Here is an 18443-nt window from a genome sequence, read left to right as displayed (position 1 = left end):
TTCCTTCAGTCACAACTACACCTTTCAAGCATTTTGGTGGTGAGATATGGAAAATCCAGGGTCATTCTTTGATCAGTTTCTGGTGCAGGGGCAGAAGGATGGGTCTGGTGTGTTTCAATGGTTTTATTTGTATTCAGAATGAGCTATAATTGGATTGGCTTTTCATACTTGAGTCCTGTGGCTAATACTGCTCACAAGGATAGGGGGAAGTGGCATGAAAGAGCCTGAGTTAAAATTCTAAGTCTAGAAAACATCCATACCAAGCTTATGACACAACACCATTTCCGAGAAATTTTCAATACAATCTCCGACCAGGCAGTGGTACTTAGAAGGTGGGTGGCAGAAGGCGCCAGTCTCAGAGGCCCTTAACAAACGGGATGTGCTATGCAGTGTAATCAGTGGTAAGAGGGTTGGGACCTGGCTTGGCTGGTAGAGGTCTTGCCTACTGTGTGAAATGTTCTAAGACTTACTCCCAGAACTATGTAAAGAACAGGCGTACAACACTCAAGAGGTGGAAACAGGAGAATCATAAGTTCAATGCCCTCCTCAACTACATAGCAAGTGTAGGGTCAGTTTTAGCTACAAGAGACTCTGCCTCAGGCATAGAAAGAGTAAGAATGAACCTTGCTAAGCACAGGAAGCACCTGGACCCTGGGGTTTGTCTGGTTCTGCAGCAGAGCAGAAATAACAAATAGTCCATTCTGCTGAAAGACCTCGGATCTAGATTAGGTCATTTCCTCCCAGCAGGCATCAAATTCATTCCAGAGAATTCACAAAATGATTGAAGGAAGCAACCTTTGAACCAATCTTTCCAAGGAAGAGACAAAGTTGTGTACTCAATTACACTGCACATGCAAATAACCTCGAATCACTCACCTCAGTGAACCCCTTGTCCTTATTCTGCAAAGTGTATCATAGCTGGCCATTGGACTAGGGTCGAATGTGAGTAGGAAAGTGTTTGCCCACCTCTGATTATATGCTCCATTCTCAGTAGTTCCCTCTACAAATGCACACACACACACACACACACACACACACACACACACGAGATGATAACAATAACCTATACCTAGAAACAGCCAATAGTTGTTATAAGGATAGGAGACCGAGAAGGCCCATTGCCATTATGGAAGAAGAGCTGTACAGGACCTCTTCATGGCTGATAAGAGCACTATGTGGCAGGTAGAATGCCACTGTGGCTTCCCTAACTCAGTTCATCCTCTTCACATTTTCTATAGGCCTGGTTTTCCTTATCTGTGCAGTTAGTGGCATTGAAGAGTAACCCCAAAATCTTTTCTGATGACTGACATTTTTTTGTCTCATGTGTATGCATAGCTCAGTTTGTGTGCATGGTGGGGAAGGGAGGACACCAAAAGGTAGCGGAGGACACTGTGTGCCCTACTCTGTCACTTTCCACCTTATTCCATTGAGACAGAGTCTCTCATTGAACCAGGAGCTGCACTGGTGACCTCCGAGCCCCAGAGATGCTCCTGTCTCTTCACCCGCTCCAACAATGGTGAGTTTATAAAAACAACACTACACATAGGCTCTGAGGAATTGATCCCTGGTCCTCTGGCTGGCACAGCAAGGACCCTGACCCCCTGGACTATCTCCACAGACCCTCATATTTTATTTCTATGTCCCCTTTAAATGGAGTCACCAGTACCCAGTGCAGAGCCCTTGCCCCACACGACATCATTATTCATTCCCAACCTTTATCTTGGCAGAAAGTTAAGATACAACAAGCATGTCAGTCCACCACGACAGGATTCCTGTTTCCATAGTCCCTGCTGTAGGTCTGGGGATTCAACCCAGAGACTGCCCAGGGCTGCTGGCCAAATAACAAAGCCGTATTTTTCTCCCTAGAGCCCAGGGACATCCCAGGCACAGGCTGGCTTGTTTGGTTTTGAGGTGTGCTGGGATGAAAGGCATCCTGGAAGCGGAAGGCGGCCGGTCATTCATTAATTAATTACGACTGTAATTGAGGGTTTGTTCTGAAGAGTGATTCCTTTGAAATTACTTTCCATCAAACAGCAACAGCCACAAAGGAATCAGATATTCAGTGTCCTCTTTGTTTCCTTTCGTAGAGGAGAAGATTTCTTCCAGGACCTGAGATTCTGGTTTGCTCTGGTTCTAACCTTGTAAGGCTTTCTTACCCTGGCTGTAAGAGGGATTATCTGGAATGTTGTATGTGTGTGATTGTGTGTGTGTGTGTGTGTGTGTGTGTGTGTGTGTGATTAATGGTTGTTTTCCTTTTTTTTTTTTTAAGAAAATTTATACCACACCAAACAGTCTTACTGTGAACTTTAATCTGACCTTTTTGGGCAAATGTACAATGGAAGTTTTCCACTACAAGATTAGAAAGACATCTGAGACAACAAGCTACCCACCTGATGTCCTGAGCCACGCCCCCGGGTTACCACTGGGAGAGGCGGTAACTGGCATTTCATGTAGTTCTAAACAACAACAGCAGAGTGTGTTGGCCCAGGGGCACCTCGGGATTGACCAAGAGGAAACACACATTGCACAATGATAGGGATCTTGTCGGTACAGTTGTCAGAGAAGGAAACTCCCACAGCAAAGGGCATAAAACCATCCCAAGCAGTCTGAGGCAGCTCAGTCCTGTTAGTGTCAGAGCTGAGACAGCCCTGCTCCAGACACAGATGGGACCATGAACTCCAGTCACAACTTTAACCAGACCTACTCAGCCTCTGTCCACAGCCTCAGAAGCACCTGGGGACAACATGGGAGCTGCCACAGGACCCCGAGCGTCCACGGAGGCGCAGGGGGTGTCCGCATCTCCCTTTCCTTCGCCACACCAGGCTGCCTGCCTCCTGGAGGGCCATGGGGATGTGGAAGAAGCAGTCCACTGCTGGGTGGAAATGGCAAGGCCACCATGCAGAACCTCAACGACCGCCTGGCCACCTACCTGGAGAAGGTGAAGGCACTAGAGGAGGCCAACTCGAAGCTGGAAAGCCGCATCCTTCAGTGGCATCAGGAGAAAGAACCAAGCAACAAAAAGGATTATTCCCAATATGAGGAAAACATCAGCCGTCTTCAGGAACAGGTAAGACACTAGAGACCCTGCAGCTTGCCGTGGTACTGCCATAGCTAAGGAGGAGAGGGGAGGGGGAACCAGACAGTGCACATAACAATTCCCAGGGTAAATAGCAAAAGAATTGGTCTCCAGTACTGCTCACCTAAATCTTACTGCCAAACCTTAAGTATGGACTCGGGGGAAATCTGTTCATAAAAATCATTTCCTCTCTACAAATGATATAGAAATCAGACAACAAAGATTTCAGAGTTATTATACACTGTCTTTTAAGAGGCAAAGCTGCCTGGTTTTGTGCACACTTTAAAACATGGAAGAAAACAAACATGCAAACTTTAGGAGTGTCAGACGTCCAGCCACTGTGCAGTATCACGAAGGACCCAACATCGCTGAGATGATAAGGCTGCTATGTAGGGCTATGTAGGGTGCACCCTCTGTACACAAGGCCTGGGAGAGAATTTACTTTCAAATCAGGTCAGTTCTGCTCCGCCTCAGAGTCCTGGCGACAGTGTGACTCCACCAACAAAAGGCTGGGTTATGCTACTGTGTAGATCAGGCGGAGGGGAAAGCTGTCACACTTCACCAGCAGACACACTGTTATGACATCCCTGACGATTTTTTTTTTCTAGAAGCTGCTAGGAGATAAAGTTGCTCACACTTCTGAGAAAGGCATATTGCTAGAGGGGAAAATGATAACATTTTGGGAGTTCAAAATTCGGACAGTTAGGCTAGTCTGTAGAGATAGGCTTCCAAAAAAAAAAAATATATATATATATGCTTCTCAACCAAACACCTAAAATGCTCAGCTCCTACCTTCTGGGGTGCCTGGATACAAGTAGAGACAGGGGACAATCATCTCACAGTTATGTTCTTAAAGCTATAAAACTTCCAGAAAAATCCCTGTGGAAGCATGATTTCACGCCCCACCCCCACCCCCAGAAAGGCCATCACAGGCTTCCAATATTAATACCATATTATTTCACAATACTCAGCCATCTTTGCTTGGATGTAGGAAGGACCAATCAAGATAACATAAATCTGTCCTTGTAATGACCCCTAATTATTGAATAATCGGCCTAATAACCAAGTGCGTAATTGCCTTAACTACAGAGTGCGCGGTCGTCTCTGTGAAGAAAACAAGGTGACTCAACATCCTCATGCTGTTTTTTCGTTTAATGAAGTTGCTTTGGTTTTTAGGATGGAGGGGAAAGATGATGTCTGCAGATGGAGAGCCGGGAGCATGACTCCCAAAAGAAATACCTGATTACACCCGCTCCAACAACAGATAGTCTAACAGGAGAAGTAGGGAGAGGAAACAATTATCGAGCACTTCCTGTATGCCTAGCGGTGTGGTGGGTGTTAAATCTGTGCTTTCTGCTGCAGTGGGGACTGATCTACACTATCTGAAGCAACTCTCACAACTCTGTTTGGAAACTGAAGTTCAAAACTGTGAGACAATCCCTAAGCCAGCAGCAATGGGCGGTGGTGGAGCTTCCACCCAGGTCTGTTTCAAATGGTGCCAACTCGCCGGCCACATACAGAGATGAAACGGGTTAGTCCCTAGGATCGTGTCCCAGGTTGACAGAGCAGCCTCACCACACAGTTCACAACGTTCAGTTCTCACAGAAATGGGAAGCAAATATTTTTATCCCCAACTTCCAGGTCAGGGGACTGAAACTGAATACTTTTTATACCTGTTTTTCCTAAACTCTTTATAATGGAATTGGGAGAGGAAGGAGTGGGCTCATCATTGGGTAAGGACAGCCAGCCCACTCTCTACGGGACTCTGGATTCTCATGTTTTCCTAGACTTGTGCTTTGGATGTTTCATCTTCTCTGGTTTGGAGGAGTGTCATTCTTGGAGGTTTAGATTATCTGTCACTCCTGACGTGTGCCAGGTCCTCAGGGAATTCCTCAGTCACCTCGGGCTGGCCTCTCTCTGGTCCTGATAAAGTACTCTGAATAAATAGATGTTTTACCCTCATTTTACAGTGTTAAATGCTACTCAAAATTTCTATGAGAAATGCAGTCCAAAAGTGAATCTAAACCTTTTGAAACACAGAAATTGGACACAGCAATAGGACTATTGCTTCCAAAACTCCCTGATGATTCTCAGTGTTTAACATTTGGGAGCATTGTCAAATTGTCTATTTGCCTCCCCTGAGTAGGAGATCGCATACATTGGGGCAATGATGCTCTGCTAATACACCAACTAGGTTTTTCAAAGAATGAGCTCGGGGTCTTGGGGAGACTCTAGATGATTATTACAACGTGTGGTTTAAAATATATGCCTCATATCTTATTTCTCAATCCATCCACATCCTTTTATGACTATGTAGGAAGTCTCAGAAATGGTGACTGCATGACAGTACCATATTAGGTAAAGTCAAAGAGTGAGAAGAAGTCTTAAATGTGAGATGTAGCTTCTGGAGAGATTGTTCCCTGGTTACTGCTCTTGGAGAGGACCTAAGTTCAATTCTCAGACCCTAGAAAGGGGCTCACAACCACCTGTAACTCCAGTTCCTGGTGGTCCAATGGCCTTGCTGTTCTTTTCAACCTTCCAGGTACACATGTTGCACACACACAACATTCAGGCACATAACTATGTAGATAGGAGAGAGAGAGTCCGATTCATGTAGCCAAGACCGGCCTTGAGCTCACTATGTACCCCAGGATGGCCTTGAACGTCTGATGTTCCTATCTTCGCCTCTCCTGCACTAGAATTGATAGAATGTGCCATCACGTTCTACTTATGCGGTGCTGGGCATTGAAGCCATGCTAGGCGAATACTCTGCAAACTGACCTTCATCCCCATCCCTACCTGTGCTAGATGCCAAGTACTCCAAGGTTTCACTCTCGTGGACCATAAAAATGATGGCTGAGAAAGGGTGGGATTACACACCTGGTGTGGGCTTCTCAGTAGATAAGTGACCACTTTAACTTGGCAAAGCCAAATAAGGTCACAGGGTATTTGTACTTCTCTGTTTCTGGTGTTTGCACCTCAAGGCTGCTGGGGGGGAGGGGCTGTTGGTCAGCCTAGTCACATGGATAAATAATACAGTTGGCTCAGTGCACAAGGAAGGAAGGTTTAGCACAGTGTCCCAGCTTTGTGGGGCGGAGCTACTTTTATTTTGCATGAGAAAATAATACCAAGAATGAGAAGCTTAGAAGGGAGACGGCTGGTTTAAAAATGATGCCATAAAGCAGCGCTTGTGGACAAGAAGCGAGGAAATACAGGCAGTTTCCACTTGCAGGGCAAAGTTCAATGAACCTTTCACAGTGCCCATAGCAGGCCAAGTATGCATGCAATATCATCTCATTTACTACCTTCTGACTCTTACAATTGGTCAGTAACCATTATTACTGCTGTGGATAATGAAGAAACTGAATCTCTGAGGCCCTCACCTAGCTAGTGGGTGACCCCAGCCCTGCTCTTTGAGGTCTAGACTCTGCAGCCCCCCTACTTGTGAAAGCTGCTATTGTTCATTCACAGGACCAAATTCCAAGTCGTTGGTGAAGCTTTAAATTGGACTAGAGGTTTAAAAGGCGCCTTTGTATTAAGGAAGAGCTGTACCCTAAGAAAAACCCTCTTCAAATAGAGGAATTAGCAATACAAATACAGTGGGAAGGCCACAGCTCTGCCTCTGCAAAAGCTTAAAAGCAGGGACCTCTGAGGTCACCTGTTTCTAATACAAAACCCTTATTGAAAAAAAAAATGTTGGGAACGAAGCACAAGGGTAGAGTGACTGTCCAACTGTGCCCTGACCAGGAAGGAAGCCATACCGAGGAAACACAACAATTGTACTCTGTAGCAGAACCAATGAGACAATGAGAAGTTGGCTCCATTTTTCCAAGGCTCATGGTATACGCATCAAATGTGAGTCCTTTCTCTAATCCGAATGTTCTGTATACCCAATTCCTCAAACACCTCCAAGGAGTCTTTTAAATGCAGAGAAAACTTATGTAACTATCTAGTGAGTCTTTTGCTGACTGTTTTAATACTGTGGAGACTTCTTAAGCAGCATGATTTGATGGTAAAGAATTCACTGAGTTTGTGTTTTCATAGCTAAGATCAAGGGAATCTCATCACATATATTACAAATGCATCTTCCTTCTGAAGGCTATATGTGGCCTTTTTCTCTCTGGGCAAAATAATAATTGTAGTAGTAGTAGTAGTAGTAGTAGTAATTCATTTATATGAAGACTAGATGAAGTATACTTCAAGTTAGCTCTCACACTGGAAGTGTGAATGCATCACTACCAAGCATCTAAAATAATAAGTGCACTTTAGGAAATCTTGCCTTGTAGGTTACGGTAAGAAACGACTCAGGCTCTGGAAAGATGGCTCAGTGGGTGAGAGCAATTGCTATACAAAGATGAAGACCTGAGTTAGCATACCCATATTCATGTCAAAAGCCAGGAATAAGCATGCACACCTGAAGCCCAGCACTAGTGGGGAGACGTGGGAGACAGGAGGGTTGCTGGGAGCCGCTGGCCACCATCCTAACTCCAGCTTCAGTACGAGACCCTGTCTCAAAGGAATAAAGAGACAAGTGATAGAGCAGGACACCTGAGGTCCTCCTCCGTCCTTCTGAAGTGCATGCACGGACGTATGCACACACACATACACACGCGCACACACACACACACAAACCACTATTTTCAAAAGAGAAAAGTCCCATTCGCAGACAGTTAGAAGACATTACCAAGAAGTACCGTCCTCTCTTCCCCGCCTTCACTCTCCTGGTGGACACATCAATCCCAGCCTGTCGAAGTTCTATATAAGTCTCCGCTGTTCCCGTCTTAGTACGAGAAGGTTCTTTTTGCAGTGGGCATCAGTTAGCAGAGATGCGTAACTGTTCAAAGTTCTAAGAGTAAGCAACTGTGTGTGCTCAGCTATCCATGGCTCGTCTGAATCAACCTGCCCTGCTCTCTGAGGCAGTGGGAAGAGTAGGCAGAAAGAAAGTAAGAACCAGGGGACAGGGAGGAGTGCTGTGACATGCTCCTGTCTTCAGGATGTGATATAGCAACTGCACACACAAATGCACAGCCAGCAGCAAGGATGCCTTCATAGGACATGCACAAAATCAAACCAGATAAAAATTCCAGCATGGGCAGGAACTTGTGAGGCCCCTACCGCTAGCTGGGGAGCTACTGGCAATTGGTGAGCACAGGAAGAGGGAGAGCTGTTTTTCTTTTGGAGGAGGAAAGACGGCTGGTAGTTGACTGTTCGTGGACATGGCCTCACACCCATGCATGTGGGGACAATACTAATTGGGCTTAGTGGCTTAAATAATGGTAGTAATATCAAAAACAATGAAGAAAAGAGAAAGAGAAGGTTAATTCATTTTTTTTAAAAAAAGACGGTGAAACCTACTGACATGGTCTTACCGTGTTTTTCACCTAACACATGATTTGAGTCTCGTTATTTTGCTACAGATAAAGGAAGTTTTCTGGGGGCTGGAGAGATGGTTCAGCAGTTAAGAGCACTTACTGCTTTCTCAGAGGACCTAGGTTTGATTTTCTCACTTCAGGTGACTATCTGGTGTCTAATAGCTCCCATACATATATGGTACTCTAAAGTCATACACACACACACACACACACACACACACACACACACACACATGCACACACACTAAATCCTTTTTTAAAAGGAAAACAGTTTGTTTGTGCTGAAAGACACTGGCGGAAGAAACCCGGGTTCAGACATGCAGTTGCCACGACTGAATCTGTCCATCCCGAATAATTCTCTGAACATTTTTTGCAGATAGTGGACGAGAAGATGGCCAACGCCCACATTGTAGTGCTCATTGACAATGCCAGGATGGCAGTGGATGACTTCAACCTCAAGTAAGTCCCTTCCTCACAAAGTTCGCAGAGGGAAAGCTCGGCCTGCCATAACCTGCTATCAAAATCTTGCTGGGTTATAATTAAAGGGCAGGACAAAGGTCATGTACAATTTAAATAGCCCAGGTGCATGTGGTACACTTGATAGCATGTGAAGATTTGAAGATGAACCAAGAATTGGGCTCTATTAAGAACATTCCATTTTAGGTATGGTAATATTGTTATACTTATTGTTTTTTAAGGGAAAAAAAGAGCTTCTCTTTCCTTTAAAATTAAAAGATGTACTTTGTGGTATTTGGGGTTGAAATGTCGTAATGTCTAGGATTAGCTTTGAACATTTTCAGCAACGAGCATTATGTATTGGTATACATCTGTAACCTCAGTTTTGGGGAGGCGGGGCAATAGGATCACGAGTTGAAGAGCAGCCTGGGATGCATAGCAAGATCTTACCTCAAAATAAATAAATAACCAACAACCACAAAGATATAAAACATTTTTCATCAATGTATATAGATGAGACACATATGCAAGGCATTTATGGGTAGTAAATCTATGTGATGGATATCAGACTGCATTATTCTATGCTGTGCTCATTTTAAAAGTTGGCATTAAGTCACCACCACAGACAAGCATAACATGGCACAATGTGCTGCATCGGTGTGTGTGTGTGTGTGTGTGTGTGCGTGTGTGTGTACATACATACATATACATCTATATGTCCTGTATCAATGTATCGATGAGCTAAAGATATTCTGTATGTATCAGTCAGTGGCTCACTTACACCCAAATAGTTAAGAGCATCCCTTCTAAACCCAAGTGGACCCTGGCAAAGTTCACAACCTTCCAGCAACAGGCTGCTCTTCCTCTCTTTCTCTCACCAAAGGTTTGAAAATGAACACTCGTTAAAGAAGGACTTGGAAATTGAAGTCGAGAGCCTCCGAAAGACCTTGGATGATCTGACCATTGTCACGACAGACCTGGAGCAGGAGGTGGAGGGAATGAGAAAAGAGCTCATCCTCATGAAAAAGCGCCATGAGCAGGTAGGGCTGCCCTGGGCTCCTGGAAACCCTCTCTGCTCCTAACTTCTCAGTCCAGTGTGGCCCCCCATAGTAAGAGAGTGGACCACTGCCTGAATGCCAGATTCCCCATAAGGAACCACAGAACATCTAAAGGTTATCTTCTTAGACGTTAAACAAAACCACCAAGTACAATCATAATCAGCAGTGATTGGGAAAATAATAGTAATTAATAATCTGTTGTCACGCGCTGGTCACCTAGTCAGTATAATACTATAAAAATCGGGACTAAGAAGATTGCTCAGTGGCTATAGTGCTTGAAATATACACGTGTGTGTGTGTGTGTGTGTGTGTGTGTGTGTGTGTGTGTGTGTGTGTTTTCGAGTGCACACGCTCACATGCATGCATAAGGTCTGCAGTGCAGATCCCCAGAGCCCTCTAAGCAAGTGCAATCATTCCAGCCAGCGCTGGGAGTCAGAGACCAGATCCACAGGGCAAGCTGGCGAGCCAAGAGTAATCAAGTCAGTGAACTCAGTCAACAAGAGACCCTGCCTCAATAAAATAAAAAAGGAGCGATCAAATAAGAAAAACACCTGACATCAACTTTGAGCCGCCATATCTATGAATACGCATGTGCGAGCAAACATACAAACACACATATGCACATGCATGCACACGACACACTTGGAGATGCAGAAAGATCATGATAAGTGGGATTGGGAAGGAGTCTTAGTGAAGTGTTTGCTGCAGAAGCTAATTCAACCCCCCTGGTGAGGTGGCATGCAGCCCAGCACTGGAGGCAGCAGAGATGGGGGGGTGTCCCAGGGATCACTGGGCAGCTGGCATTGCCAGACTGGAGCGGTCTAGGTTCAGTGAGAGACACAAAACTAAGGTGGAGAGTGGCTGAGGGAGATGTCCAGTTCAACCTCCGGCCTCCACATGCATGTATACAGATACTTACACACATATATGAAGGCATACAGAGAGGGGTCAGGGAGGGAGAGAGGAAGGGAGGAAAGAAAGGAGGGATGGCGGGGAAGAAATGTGTGAGATTGAACACATCTATCACTGGTCCCATATGCAGAAACAAGGACAATGGAATGAAGAAGATGCTAAAACCCAAAAACTCAATTATTCTAATCCATGGATGTCTTTAACTGACTTACAGAAGAATTTCTGTTCATTATAAGTCCTTAAGACTGTCAACGGGACAGAAATACACTTCAGACAAACTTGGTTGCTTCTGAATAAGAGCTCGGTTTCTGAATAGCTGTCTAGACTGTGGTTCCTAGTAACCTTTGCTGTGAGTGCTAGCTTTCACTGAAACCCTAGAAGAGCATAATGCTTCCCTAATGCTTAGCTTTTGGATGCTGAACTAACTCTTCCCCAAAGCCTTGGCCTAAAACTGGAAATGTTCATTGCTTAACTGCACAGACACATTGTGGTGCGGTGGGCTGTGAAAGGTATCCTGTCAGTGAACAAGTGCTAGAAAGAAATCCATTTGCTCTGGACATGCAACTGTTTCTGGAATGTCCTCAAACAAGGGATTTGGTCAAAGAAACCATCTGACTGTGTGCTGTTATGGCTTGAATATAAAATATCCTCTACCAGATGGGATTTTGAGTCTGGAGACCTGGGGCTCACAGGACAGCTGGCATTGCCAGACTTGAGACGTCTGTGTTTAGTGAGTCTCTCTCTCTCTCTCTCTTACTCCCTCCAAGTCCCCAATTCACTATCTCTCTCTCTCTCTATCTCTCTCTCTCTCCCTCTCTCTCTCTCTCTCTCTCTCTCTCTCTCTCTCTCTCTCTCTCTCTCTCTTGCTCTCTCTCAATTTTTCTTTCTCTCAATCTTTTTCTCACTCCTTCTTCCTCTCACTTTCCCTCCTCTCATCTGCCCCTTCCCTTTCCTTCCTCCTCTCCTCCTCCTTTTCCCCTTCCCCTTTCCCTCCTCCTCTCTCCTTCTCCATCTCCCCTGTCTCTTTCTCCCTCTTCCTTTAGGAAAGAGAAATTCATTTTGGCTGAGAGTTTCAGGGGCTCCATTCACAGCTACTTGACCCATACACTTGGGCAATGTGTCATAGCATCGGAAGTATAGGGAAAAATAGTTTCTTCATTTCATGGCTACAAGAAATAGACAGATAGGAAGGGACCAGAGATCCATCCAAGGACCCAAACACAGGGGCTCACCAGCAAAGTCCCAAATCTCCTAAAGCTTTCTGAACCAACCAAGAAAGTGCTATTAGCTGAGGTCCAAGCCCATTAGCACATGACCCTTTGGGGAGCCACTCTATACCCAAAACATGGTACATGTGTTATGTTGGCCTGTATTTTATAAAGTTTTGGATAAAATGCACATGATGTGTGGTCAATTTGTCATAACTACAAAATTGCCATGTCCGTGAGAGTGGCAACCACAGAGAACCATCTACCACTGCCAACTTACACAACATTCCACCCAATTCACAGGAAATGGAGGACAACCACTTGCCGAGTGACTTGAAGGTCAGTGTGAAGGTGAACACGACTCCGGGGGAAGATCTGATTAAGGTCTTGGAAGATATGAGGCAGGAATACGAGCTAATAATAAAGAAGAAACACCAAGAGTTGGACACCTGGTTTAGAGAGCAGGTAAAAGACAAGTGACCAGACATCCCATTCCTCTCTTGCCACATGTCACAACCCTGATGCCCTGCTTATGTTTGCTCCACAGTCAGCCGCCATGGCCCAAGAGGTGGCCAGTCCGGTGCCCGCACATGGCAACCAAAACGATATCCACGAGCTGAGGCGAACATTCCAGGCCCTAGAGATTGACCTGCAGGCCCAGCACAACAGGGTGAGTTGAGCTAGGAGAATCCTGGACCCTTACCAGGGCCTTCCTTCACCTTGTTTCCTTTTCCCAGCTACCTGGTCCCCTTTGGACGTCTCCTACTGTTCACTTTCCATGTAAAATGTTCATGTCGAGAATGAGATACATGAGTGAAGACATGGCTAGACTTTGGCTGAGTAGCTCTTTGTATCCAATGCTACTGATGGTCAAGTCTCCGCCTTCTCGTTCTAATGACAAGGAAACCAAGGCTCCAGGCAGCTAACAAATTTAGCAAAGGTCACAACAACTTGTGAGTTGCTGGTGGCAAGACCATGTGATTTCAGAGGTGGGGGATGCTAGACAGCCCCCAGCCCCATATGTATTATCTATCGGTTCTCACCCTACTTACAATAAAAAGAAACTCAAGAATGATGGGTGACAAATTTAGCCCTGCCTGACTCCAATAATGGACTTCTCTGTTCGTTATATATGTGACATGTCACCCACTACCCTGCCTATATTCTCGAGTGTAAGCCATTTCTATTCTTCATTGCACTTTGGTTAAGGTATTTTGTATAAGTGCTGTTTCCAAACCTCATGACGTGCAAGCTATCATTTGATCCCTTCCGTACCTACCGAACCTTCCGACCATCAGCGTAGCTCCTGAGAAATGCTTTGCCCTGCATTTTGAATAGGCTTAATTAGTTCATTTGTTTTGCAAAAGAGAAATATATGGTAAATCACCTTGTTTTGTGAATTAATGATGGTGAGATCAGACATGAAATGTGAACCGTCAGCCAGGCATGGGGACTCATGACTGCAACCTCAGCACTTGGGAGGTTGCAGAAGAAAGATCACTAATTCAAGGCTATCCCAGGCTGTATAGTGAGGACCCTGACTCCCAGAAGAATATGCGTTGTCAAGAGGCAGTCATGATCCTGCTGTGGTGCTCTGCAGCGTCCATTGTATTTCAACCACTCTGTTTCACAATAGTCCTGGGGTCAATACGGCTCTGATGCCTGCGTTCCTCCTCTGGTGCTGTGCTCAGCACTGAGAATTTAATAGTGAGCATTGAGGACGTAAACCACAATTCTGAAAATCATCGAAATATGTGTATGGAGGGCGGGAAAGACTGCACCGGAGAAAGGAAGACGTGGCAGAGTAAGGAGCTACCACCTTAAATGTCTTGAGCACCGGACAGCTGAGGACAGGTCTGAGACAGAGGAGGGGATGTTTTGTGTGGCTACAGGGTGGAGGAGGAGCAGATTGGAGGGGACAGCCAATGCCAAAGTCGGGAGGCAAAAGTGTCTGGGAAGAAAGATAAAGAAAGGAGAGGAGGGGAGAGGAGAGAAGGGCAGGGATGGAAAGAGAAGGGGGGCAATGGGTCACCTCACAATGGATTCAGACAGTGTGGGACTCTGTAGACCACCTTGGAGGGGGGATTTGGAGCAAGCAGTGTAGCCAGCTCCTTGAGGAAGTCTGCTGTCTGCTGGGAAGCAGAGAAACTGGATGGTGGCTGAGAGTGGGTATAGATTTAAGGCAGAAAATCAAGGTAGGATGATCAGAAGGAAGGACGGTAAGGAAGGCAGGAAGCAGGGGACACGTGGCCACAGACGGCTCAGGGGTTGGGTACCTGGACGTAGATCAAGTCCATGGCTGGAAACAAGGGTGAGTGACTGTCGGTGTTCTCTCCTGGTGGTTTTCATTCCTCAGTGAGAGGAGGGGCTAAGAGGGCAAATGTGAAGATGAGGCTTCAGGGTAAAAGGGAAAGGAGGAAACAGGTCTCTGGGAGGATGAGAGGGTCCCTGTACCAGAGGAATGTGGTTTGATAGCCAGACAGCGTTAATGAAAGACCAGAGAAAACTAAGCAGCCATTCAAGGGTGGGAAGCTGATACTATTATGATTTTTCTCCTTAAAATTAAAGTTCCACAGAAAAGCAGCTGATGAGTCCATACAAAGTAAGGACTTGATCTCAACCCTACAGAATTTTCCCCAAAACTGGCAGCCTGTCACTATTGTGTGTCAGACACTATCACTTAGCCTAGACTAGATTTATCAAATGACTGGACACACGGTTATCATTTGAGTGTAAGAGCAACATCTAAGTTATTTTTAAGCATACAGGTATGTCTGGTGTAATAGCATGATAATGGTTGTGGACGTATTTATCCTAAAATGTTACTCGATGCTCATCTCGAATTCAAGTGTGATCATGTAAAACCACGCATTCTCTGTGGCACATGACATCACTCCATCAGCCCGTTTTCTGAGGATGCAGCCCCTCTCCCTCCTGGAATTTTCCATCTAAACAGAGAGTAATGGAAACATTAGGAATGGTTCAAAGCCAGGCAGCTCCTATCTGATCCCCTGAGTAAACCATCAGGGCTGGAGGTACAGTGGCAGTCAAGAACACCCTGGCACAGTGGCTTCATGCTCAGCACTGACCCCAAGTCCCAACTCTGTAAGTCAAGCTGTCTCTCCCCAGCATCAGCCACAATGCCTCTCAGAGAGGTCAGCGTAAGCTAACACTGAGCAAGCCAAAAACCTCCAGTGGACGAGCGAACAGGCTATCATTCTCTCTTTCAGAAATCCGCTTTGGAAAACATGCTGACAGAGACCCGGACTCGGTACTCCTGCCGTCTCCAGGACATGCAGCAAATCATCTCCCACTATGAGGAGGAGCTGATGCAGCTCCGCCAAGACCTGGAGCGTCAGAACAACGAACACAAGCTGCTGCTGGGCATCAAAACCCACCTGGAGAAGGAAATCGCCACCTACCGCCGGCTCCTGGAGGGAGACACTGAAGGGTGAGGCAGGAGCAGCTGGATTTGATGCTCCCGTGCATGTGTGTGTCCCCAGGGTCTCAGCCACAGAGGACAGAGAGAAAGGCTAATTTTCTCTGGAAGGTTCCTGTATCAGGCCTTTCATTAAGTCTAAGCTGAAAGGCTGGTTCTCCCTGGATGTGAAGGTTTGCTCTCAGAACAGTTTAACAAAGTAACGCTTCAAAGCAAAGACAGAGGGAAGACAAACAGGTTTGACGGTTGTGTTTCTCCAGCAGAGTGCACTCAAGTTGAATTCAAAAATAAAAACGAAAGGCAAGGGGCAAAGGTTTAGACTAACAGCAGAAAAAGATTCACTAACAGAGTCAAAACTTTCAGACTGATATTTCTGACCATCCCTGAAATCATAGCTAGCCATTACAAGGTCTGTGTGTGTCCTCTGGTCCAAAGAGAAAAGGGGGAGGGGTCAAAAGGTTTGTTTTTTTTTTTACAAATAAAATGTAGTTGGAACAAACTACACCCAGTCTGTAGCTTAGTAACCCAGACTGTACCTTAATCTGTAGCTCAGAAACTCTAGAACTGAGATGCAAACTCCAAGTCAGGAAAGGATGTTGGTGGCTTCAGGGAGCTGGAGGGAGGAACAGGAAGGCTTGGGAGAATTCTACTGACGTCAGGGCTTCTGGAAGGAGGGCCTCTCTTCTTTGGGATCCAGTTGTCCCCACAACCTCATCATGAATCTGTCAGGCTCAATTATCCTCTGTGGAGAGCTAAAAAATAGCAAACAAGCTAAGAAAGGACCAAAGGAAGGGACAGATTGTTGCTAATGTGATGTCTTTCTTTCTTTCTTTCTTTCTTTCTTTCTTTCTTTCTTTCTTTCTTTTTTTTTTTTTTTTTTTTTTTTTTTTGCCTTCATAGGATGCTGGATGAACCTGAGTCAAGACTGAAAGGTAAAGAATAATCTGTTTCATTGTTGTTTCAGCTAATGGCCTGTCCGTATTAGTCATAATTCAGACTCGACTTTCAAATGTCCATGGTTCAACTTTTATTTTCCTCCCAGACAACCAGAAGTTTTCAATTAACAAATGGGGAACACTAAATATTTTTATTTAAAGACCATAGGAATAAATGAATTAGAGGTTTGGGGTGGGGTTTTTTTCTTACATATTTTCATGTACATAATGAGGCATTTTGAGGATGGAACCCAACACTAAACATGAAATTTAGTTATGTACATACATGTGACCTATAGACAGGCCACATTGTGTCTTTGTGTGTATATATATATACACAAATATATAATCAAATATTATATAGTATTTATATATATAACAGATAATATATAATATTTTTGAATGAAGTAAAGTCTTGACATGTATAATGTCCCCCATAGCATCATGGCATTGCTCCAAAAGCTTGAGAAGTTGGAGCATTTGGAACTTTGAAATTTTAAATAAGGATGACTCAGCTTATATATTCAAAGTCTTTGAAAGAAAGACATAGATTGAAGTGGTGATTGTTAGAATAGAATTCTCTTTCTCTCTCTTTCTCTCTCTCCCTATCCCTCCCTCCCTCCCTCCCTCCCTCCCTCCCTCTCTCTCTCTCTCTCCTTCTCTCTCTCTCTCTCTCTCTCTCTCTCTCTCTCTCTCTCTCTCTCTCTCTCTCTCTCTCTCTCTCGTCTGTTAAGTAGACCCCTGAGAAACCACATCACCCAAACCTTGCTGTGTTGAGCAGCGTGGCATCCTTAAGATTTGAGTAGGGAGTTGTGAAGATTGTCTTCTGAGGCCAGGTGAGGTTGGGACTTCGATACAATGTATCCTTCTCTTGAACAGACAGGCTGTCTAACAGTATACTAAAAACAGAGAAAATGTTTCCTAGTAGAAGAAAAGGGAAAGAAACAACCAAAGGTTTTATTTTGTCCAACTCAACATTCTCACATCTGTGACCTAGAAACCATATTTTTTCAGATTACCATGAATATATGACAATAAAGTTTAGCACAGATCAGTATGAACCATGCATTACTTTCTCATTAGATTTTTTAATAAAATTATTCTAAGGCATTAGAGACTCGGAGAACCTGAAGTCAGCTTACCCATTTCAGAGCAGCCCTGTTTCTGAAAGATTAGACAAAATGATGCCACAAAACCTCTTCTTAGCTACATCCAGGGGTGGGAAACCCAATACCTGATGTACAACCTACTGTGTGCTGACAAGAGGCTTGATTTTTTATTACATTTCTCCTTGTACGTCTATTAAAGGTTCCCACTCTTCCCTGTGGCCTAGACCCAGTTTATTGATTGTCAGCAAAGCACTTATTCAAATCAGGGATGATGTCTTTAAGAACAGTAAGCATCCCTGGCTTCTCATTCATCCATGCTATGTGTCTAAAACTTAAAACAAGATGTCCTGAATGGCGCGTGGTGCTCTGTAAATGCAGTCTATAGTGTGAAGCCACAGAGTCCTCATGAGTAGAAAGCACTCCTCTAGAGATGGTGGCCAGAGAGCAGCTACTGTACCAGGCTCCAGATCTCCAGAAAGTAGCATTGTGCAGAGACCTTTGCCATAGATGGTGGGGGAAGCCCAGCAGTGACCTCCGTGATGTTCTTTCCCTCAGGGTCCTCAGCTTCAATGATCAAGGCCATCACCCAAGAGAGTGTCAATGGGAGAATAGTTCTTTCTCAAGTGAATGAACTCCAAAAGCATATGTGAGGCCAAGACGTCTCTGCCTGTTGTAAAAACCACATTTTTTTCTATGGAAAGTCCTTGCCTCGGCTTTAATGGGTGAGTCTCGACAGAAACCCTTGGAGTTTTTGGATTCAGAAACTTTTCTCTAAAATAGTCTCACAGGACTTCCCATGATGCTCTTAATATATTGTTGTAATTTTTTGAGTGAAAGAAGTTTATAAATTAAAGCTCTATCTACTCTCCTGTTCTCAT

At 44.9% G+C, this 18443-nt stretch overlaps 1 protein-coding gene across 1 annotated transcript; it reads left to right on the top strand.

Annotated features, from left to right (window-relative positions):
* Positions 1-2671: 2671 nt before the first annotated feature.
* On the top strand, positions 2672-18215 carry KRT23 (keratin 23; the record flags this gene model as incomplete). The annotated part of the gene is made up of 8 exons (XM_080922436.1): positions 2672-3067; positions 8825-8907; positions 9788-9944; positions 12386-12547; positions 12630-12752; positions 15313-15533; positions 16422-16453; positions 18121-18215. 8 exons carry the CDS (start codon positions 2672-2674, stop codon positions 18213-18215), a joined length of 1269 nt encoding a protein of 422 aa, XP_080778562.1.
* Positions 18216-18443: the final 228 nt, after the last annotated feature.

Source organism: Micromys minutus, assembly GCF_963924665.1.
Source record: "Micromys minutus genome assembly, chromosome: 10".
Classification (NCBI taxonomy): domain Eukaryota; kingdom Metazoa; phylum Chordata; class Mammalia; order Rodentia; family Muridae; genus Micromys; species Micromys minutus.
Note: the sequence above shows the minus strand (reverse complement) of the source record. Positions and strands in the feature narration are given on the sequence as shown.